General features: G+C 37.0%; 1 protein-coding gene across 1 annotated transcript; it reads left to right on the top strand.

Annotated features, from left to right (window-relative positions):
* The first annotated feature begins 301 nt into the window (after positions 1-301).
* Positions 302-7119, top strand: LOC113778208. Its single transcript, XM_027323525.1, has 7 exons — positions 302-337; positions 862-1599; positions 2771-4443; positions 5029-5217; positions 5358-5535; positions 5610-6467; positions 6822-7119. Exons 2-6 carry the CDS (start codon positions 873-875, stop codon positions 6428-6430), a joined length of 3588 nt encoding a protein of 1195 aa, XP_027179326.1. The 5' UTR covers positions 302-337; positions 862-872; the 3' UTR covers positions 6431-6467; positions 6822-7119.
* The last annotated feature ends 701 nt before the right edge of the window (positions 7120-7820 follow it).

Here is a 7820-nt window from a genome sequence, read left to right as displayed (position 1 = left end):
AGTTTGAGACACTAGAAATTAAAAGTTCTGGAGTCGAGCCTCCCAACTTCTTCGCCGCTTCTTTAAATCCTATCCTTCTCTGCTGGAAAAAAAACAAAAAAAAAAAAAACTTGGGTTAACTATTGGTCAAAAGCGCAATTACAGAAAAAAATACTTAGGGCGCTTCTTAAATAAAGAGAAATACCTGAAAGAATACTAGTGCTAGTAGAATAGCAAAGCCATAAAAGCAAAGCAAAGCAATAAAAGCAGTAGGGGTATTGATTAGGAGTACTTTTTGGAGATTGAGAATACAACGGAAAAGACAGAGGGTCTATTCTCTTCTCATCCTCTCTAACTGGTATGATTTTCCCCTATTTGTTCAATTCCAGGACTCAGTCATAATCTTTTGATTCTCTACTGCTGCAATTGCATGCGTCATTATTTTAATTGATTACAGTAATTTCAAGAATTCTTCAGTTTTTAGTTAAGTTTCGTACTGTATTTGTTTATTTAGATGTCTATATGTTAAGCAAGTACTGGTTTTCGGATGTATTATTCCCTCATGTTTAACAAATTTCATCATTCAACTTTGTTTAATTTATGTCTGAATTGGGAATTTGTTTCTGGGTTATGTTCATTTGATTGATTGATAGTAACTTTAGCCTTTTAATTTGTGTCTGACTTGGGAATTTGTTTCTGGGTTTTGATCAGTTGATTGATTCATTGTAACTTTAGCCATTTAATTTATGTCTGACTTGGGAATTTGTTTCTGGGTTTTGATCAGTTGGTTGATTCATAGTAACTTTAGCCTTTTAATTTATGTCTGACTTGGGAATTTGTTTCTGCTTCTTGATCAGTTGGTTGATTCATAGTAACTTTTAGGCTTTGGTAAGATGATGGGTTTTGGGTATTGGGGTGGTGGAGGACCCTCTCCATCATCATCATCAGCAGCAGCATCTTCATCGGCCTCCTCCAATTTATCACCTTTAGCCCCACCTTTTAATGTTGAGCGATTTAGTTTAAGACCACCCACTTCGAACCCTTCTGTGCAATTATCTGATTCGCAGCCTTATGCTGCTGCTCATGTAACCTGGCAATATTCAAACCCTTCAGCTCCTACTTGTAGGCCCCATGTGTATCAGAAATGTGATTTGAACCTTGACTCTACTAGGACCACTTCTGTACCTATAGGAAATGACTACCATTTTGGGTATTCAGTTCCCCAGTCTAATAGTGATCCTCAAACCACTCATTGGTCCAGTGTGAATCCTTGTGCTAAATCTTCCTCCTCTGCTACTTTCTCTTACGATGCTAAGGTGAATTCGTATTACTCCCCTTATGTTTCCCCAGTGGTCGACCATGATTCTCCCCTGCTTGCCCTTACTGAACCCAGTTATGACACTTTGCCCTCTTCTGGCTTGTTATCTTCGCCAAATGTGCCTTCTCAAGTTGATTATACTCAGAGCTTATCTGGTTTGGAGTACCCGCCACACTGGCATACTGGCTGGAGTGGATTAATTGATTCAAAGCGGGGTAAACGAGCAGAACTTGATATGGGTTTCTCCTTGGATATCACAAATGCTGGTGATTCACGTGCTTATGGCAACCATATGAATCAAGGTACCTCTCCTGTCTGAGATATTAATGCTCAATATGATAGTATTTGGGTGTACTTTGTCCAATAAACCACCTCAGAATGTTTTGTATCATTAGATTACCACTAGCCTTTTATTCTCTGTAAATGATTTCTTCCTGTGTCCAACTCATCTTATTGTTTTTGATCTCTCCATCTGTCATCGAAATTCTTGCTTCAAATTACTGCATGACTATCGGTGGCTGGTTGGAAAAGCAAAAGGTAGAAATAACTTTGACTTGCATTAACGGCACAGTTAGAGAATATGCTTTTGCTGGATCTTTGATTCTTGAGATTTGAATGTACAATAATTATATAGCGTATGGTAAACTGCCAAGAATTTAATGGAATTTTACCTGCTTCTTCCCCAGCATGCTTCACTGGTGCTTCTCCTACTACTGCCGCCTCATTCTTTTTTCTGTTAATTCATGTCTTTACTGCTCTGAAATTGATGCATAATCATGTTTCTCCCAGCATATTAGCCAATCCTTTGCATTCCATTATTATTTGTTAGCCAATCTATTTGTCCTTAATGATAGTATTTCTTTTTTGGTTCACTATGTGCGAATCTCGTTTCTGGAGTTTCATTTTGGTTTACTAAACGACATTAGCTTCAACAGATTTGAAATTTGTTAGCTAATATTATTGAACTGAAATTGCAATATTCCAAGGGATCAAAGATGTGTCTTACATGTTCTTGCTGGTTTTCTTGAAGAATGAATCTGTGGTGCTGTATGACATGAAACGTGAGTTCATACTCAAAGTAGATTGTTTATAGTCTTAAAATTGAATTTTTGAATATTGATTTTTGGTTTTGTATACAAAATGTTTTCACAAAATTTTATAATTTTTCAACACATATAATGGCCCTTAGTTTTGCAAGCCAGTTATTTGCTAGGTATTGTCAATATTGCTACTATGGACTAAGTCAAAACATCTTCACTAAAGTTTGTTATGTTTTAAAAAGGCATTTCTAAAGGATGACAATAAAATCTAAGTTCATGACTTTAAGTAATTAGAATTAGATTTTTGCTTCAGAGCTATAATTTGGATTGTGTGCTCAATAGATGACAAATATTTTCTTTTAGTATTTCCAGACTTTGTCATTGGATTCTGTGCTGGATTTTCTATTTTATAAGTATATCTGTCGACTTGCAGGTTATCATACTGTTGAATACGGGGACATACTTGAAAAGGATTCTAGCATTTCTTTTGGGCAATTTTCTGATGCCAATGGAAGAGAATACGCTAATGGTTTGATAAGGATGGAACCTGTGGATAATACATCACTTTTGGCTCAAAAAATTCTCTCCCCTCCTTTTGATTACTCAAGGACAAATATTTCAAGTACCAGTTTTCAAATTTCAGCATCTGACTCTCCATGTTCATCTTTGGAGTTGCCTAAGAATTTATTTGACTTTCAGAATTCTCAGAATGCCTATGAGAAATGCATCCTGCCACATGATTCTAGCGTTAATGGTTCTTTATCTGTAACAAAATCTCCGGCTTTGGTGATTAGACCACCAGTAACCCGAAAAGCAGGCAAAACTGTTGATACTGGTAATGGTTCTTCAGGCAAAACTGTTGATACTAGTAATGGTTCTTTAGGCAAGACTGTTGATACTGGTAATCTTGCAGCCATTCATCTGAAAGGAGGACTGGGTAGCAGTTGTCCTGCTAAAGGAAAAGAACATCAGATTTTGTTTGATCATGAAGTTGAAGAAGGTTCCTTAATCTCAAGTCAGCTCAAGTATCAGAAAGAAGGTAATGGCCAGCTATTTTTTGTACCATCTGCTGTGACGGAGGAACTATCATGCAATCCCCAGATTTGGGATGGCATAAATAGTATTTCGAAATCAAAATCTGGATCACAAGTCCCAAGTATTAATGTCTCAGATGGCTCTTCACTGTCAGGAGACTGCTTTCAAGCTATCAAGTCTTCTGACAATGTACCAGATTCTTTAGATCATCATAATTTTGCTGTGGATTCTCCCTGCTGGAAAGGAGCCCCAGCTTCTCACTTCTCTCCATTGGATGTGGAAACCGAAAAAACACATCCATTTGAAAAGAAAGTGGATAGATATTGTCAGTTGGATCTTCAAGTTGATGAGAGTTTTTCTCTGCCAAATGATTCTATAAGATGCTCCTCTGCAAAAGAAGGTGAAGACAAAGTGCACGAATGTAACAGTGCAGGGAGAGGCATATCACATATTTCAGAGAATATTTCAGAAGCTGATTGCACTGCCAGACAAGTAAAGTCAATTGATGCTGTAAAAGCCAGATTTAAAGGCCCAAGTGAAGGAGTTCAACCTTGTGAGGCTTACAATAAGCCTAGAGAAGATTGCAACCTGCAGACACAATCAAAGAATGATTCTGATTTGAAATCTTCAGGCATCAAACAAGTTGGAGTCGAAGATTTTATCCCTTCAGTTCTGAATTTTCACTCTTCAGTTATGGACTCTGTGTTGAACACCAGTGTCACTGCAGAAGGTTCTGTTGCTGTTCGTGCAGCTGAAAATGTTCTTCGTTCTCCTTCCTCTGAAGAAGGTGCTGCTGAGCAAGCAACACAGCATGGATGTGAATCGGCTCCCAAAATAGATGTTCAATCATTAGTTAAAGCATTGCAGAACCTTTCGGAGTTGCTTGTCTTCAACTGTATAACTGATTCATCTGCACTAAAAGATGAAGACTTAGAGGCCCTTAAGCATGTAATGAGCAATCTGGATGTGCTTGCTTCAAGGAAAATGGAGTATTTCATTCAACCACAAGAGCGAATATTTCGGCAGCAAGTTACTTGTCATAAAATTCAAAACTCCGTTGATCCTCATGTGGTATGTTTGAATAGTGTATCATGTCGAAATCTTAGATTTGCATTATGAGATAAAGCTATGTTTATTAAAAGAAGTGTCTGCTGTGAGTTGTTCGAAGTTTTAAGTTTAATTATTTAAATATCATGGTGCATATGACTTCTGTATAAGTAACGTTGAGATTGTTATAGCAGTAGAGGAAATTATTCTGGTTATTCATGCCCAGTTAGAGGTTCGTCAGCATTGTTAATCTGCAGCTTATATAGTTTGAATTCTGTTCTTTTCATTGTGTCAATAATGTTAATTTGGTACATCTGAGGCTGCAGAAGAGAAAAAAAATAATTGGGTGATAATTTGGAGTTGCAGTTATATCTGCTTATAACAATTGCATCCTTTATCCCAGGAATTTGTGGAGGCCAAACTCAATTCACAACATACTTTGAATATTTTGTTTCCATTTGTTTGTCCATTAAGCATTTTTTCTTTGTGGTAGAGATTTTTTTGTTTACCACGTGTAAACATAAAGACATAATACGCGAGATAAAGATAATCTTTTGGGTATATAAGCAGCATCTGATTATGTGTAAAACCAAATGGTATCTTTTACAGAGCAATGCTGCAGGCAGACATCAGTTTGAAAATGAAGTGGGTACAAATTCTCATTGCCATCTTGATTTTCAAAATACCGATGATGAGATGGGGAATCACAATGTTACCCAGGAAAAAAATGAGAAGCTTCAGCCCCTTTCTCCTGTAACAGATGGTTTAGAAGTATTGAAAGATGATAATATGGCCCAGGTAGGGTTATGTTCCTCCTAAGAAACAGTTTTGTGTTTGCATGTGGTTAACTTGAATGATCTATGTATCTCTGCTAAGTTGTTCTGGAATTTTTTTAAAATAGAATTCTCAATACATTTGTTCGGATTATTGTATTTCAGGCAATAAAGAAGGTCCTCGAGGAAAATTTTCATTCTGGGGAAGAAATGGATTCACAAGCTCTCCTTTTTAAGAACTCGTGGCTTGAGGCTGAAGCTAAATTGTGTTCCATTAGTTACAGAGCTCGCTTTGATAGGATGAAGATTGAGATAGAGAAATTGAAATCCAACCAGAAAAAAGGTAGGGATTTCTTATTGCAATTCTCTATGTATGATTGATTGCTTACCTGATTTTCTATGCTTTAAATTTTTCAGAAAATGCAGCTGCTTTGGAGAATATGTCAACTTCTAGTTCACATGACTTGAGAATATCTGATGTGCCACCACCTAAGGTTGATGGCTCGCTGCAAAAGACTACAATCTGCAGCTCAAGTTTGAGCTCAACCAGTAATCCTAATGATGTTGAGGCCTCTGTTATGACCAGATTCCATATCTTAAAATGCCATGATGACTCAAGAAGTCCGAATGTGGTAAGAGAAGATGCAGTTATGGCTGATGATCTCTGTTCGGATGAGATGCCATTTGTTAAAGACCAATTCCTGGATGGAAGACTCAATGTAGCTGTGGCACCTAATTCTCAAAAAAAATATGATATTAATCAAGGGCAGGCTGACTTGAATATAGGTTGTTCCCAAAATGAAGCAGTCAAAGATGATTTGAGCTCAAATAGGAATATCGATAATGTTGATGCAGCCATTATGACCAGATTCAATATCTTAAAATGCCGCGATGACCTGAAAGGGACAAATTTGGTATGGGAACATGCAGGTTTAGTTGATGCTGTCTATTCTGATACCATGCGGTTTAGTAAAGATCAATCGGAGGATGGTGGATTAAATTTAGCTGTGGAACCTGATTCTCTCAAAACAGGTGATGTTAACCAAGGCCATGTTAGCTTTCATGTTGGTGGTTCTGGATATGAATTGGTAAGAGACTTTTTCCCCTCTATCCCAGATGTTGCAGTAAACCAATCTAGTGCAATGCATGGACGGGGAAACCATTTTTCTCTGGGGTTTAATGATAATTGCTCATCAGATTGGGAACATGTGCTAAAGGACGACGTGTCATGGCATTAACAGAAGAAACATCTAAAAGGGTTTGGAGGGCTTCAAGGTGAGTGATTTCTCCTTATGTGCTGTTTCTCTTGTGAAGCTTTTGAAAGTAACTGATGTATATTTGTAGAAAGAGGGGATAATTGATGAACTTCTTTTGTCTTTGCTTTTCACTTGTAAAAAATGTGCTTCTGATTTCTTTGGCATTTTATGTCCTATGTCATACTGATTTATATGACACGTCCTTTGGCTTCGGGGTAAAAGCGGCTTGTGATGGTGAACTTCTTATGTTTTAATTGCCCCATCTTTGCCCAAACAATCGATTTGGTCACTAGGTGCTTCCTGTATTAGATCTGTCTGCTTAGCAGAACTTGTGTTTTCAATGAAGTGTAACTGTAGTGTTCATTCATTGCAGGTGCTTCCTGTATTAGATCAGCTATTGAAACTCCTCCTCTCTCTTGGATCGTATGATGTCATTGGGATCGAATTAGGAACCTTTAGCTGTCTTGCCGTCTTTTGAGATGGGGTGGTTGAAATTAATAGCAAATGTATTGTGAGAGTCCTATGTGATTTTGTGGTATGCAAATTGAAAAAGAATTCTAATGTCCGACATGGACAGGAGTAGAATGGCTGCTTTTTACGATAGTAAGGTCACTGATCCTACCTCTGTGGTTTTAATCTTCATTTTCTATTTATACAACTAGTTCAAACTATGGATAGAGAAGGCATCACTCCAATAAAGGTTGAGTGCTTCGCGAATGTACACACCAAATAAGGACCTAACTTAGACGGTGAAGTAGAGCAAAGTATCTGGGTAGTTACTAAGAGTTTTAGCCGCTCAACCATTAATAGAATGCTTTTACCCATTGAACTATTAAATGTATAAATTTTGGATCATTCTGCTCGATTTTACCGTTAACTATGTCAAATTTAACTATTAATAGTATATCTCACAAATTATGTGATTTTTTAGGTCTGTTAAAGTTAACGGTGAAATTAGATGGAATGGTTAAAATTTACATATTTAATAGTTCAATGGATAAAAATATTTTATTAATTATTTTTTTTTTAACAAACGATAACATTTTATAGATATTAACACTTGAAAAAACAAGAGTTAATTACAAAAAGGGTAACTACTCCCATATCTTTCCTAGCTAAGTCTGCTAGCCACGTTGGGAATGAGGTTTCCCAATCAATGTTTCTAATTGACTTGGCTGCAAATTGAGCCATTGCATGACTACAGCCATTCGCAATTCTGGGGCCAAAAGAGACTAGGCAGCTGTCAAAGCTATTCTTTAGGGTCTCAATGTCTTCTAGGATTGTTTGTATCTTACAATACTGAACATTACCCGCATTAATAGAGCTCACTACATTTTTGCAGTTAGACTGGACTTCTATATTTGTCCAACCT

This window comes from Coffea eugenioides, chromosome 7 (assembly GCF_003713205.1).
Source record: "Coffea eugenioides isolate CCC68of chromosome 7, Ceug_1.0, whole genome shotgun sequence".
Classification (NCBI taxonomy): domain Eukaryota; kingdom Viridiplantae; phylum Streptophyta; class Magnoliopsida; order Gentianales; family Rubiaceae; genus Coffea; species Coffea eugenioides.
This window is presented reverse-complemented; position numbering and strand designations above follow the sequence as displayed.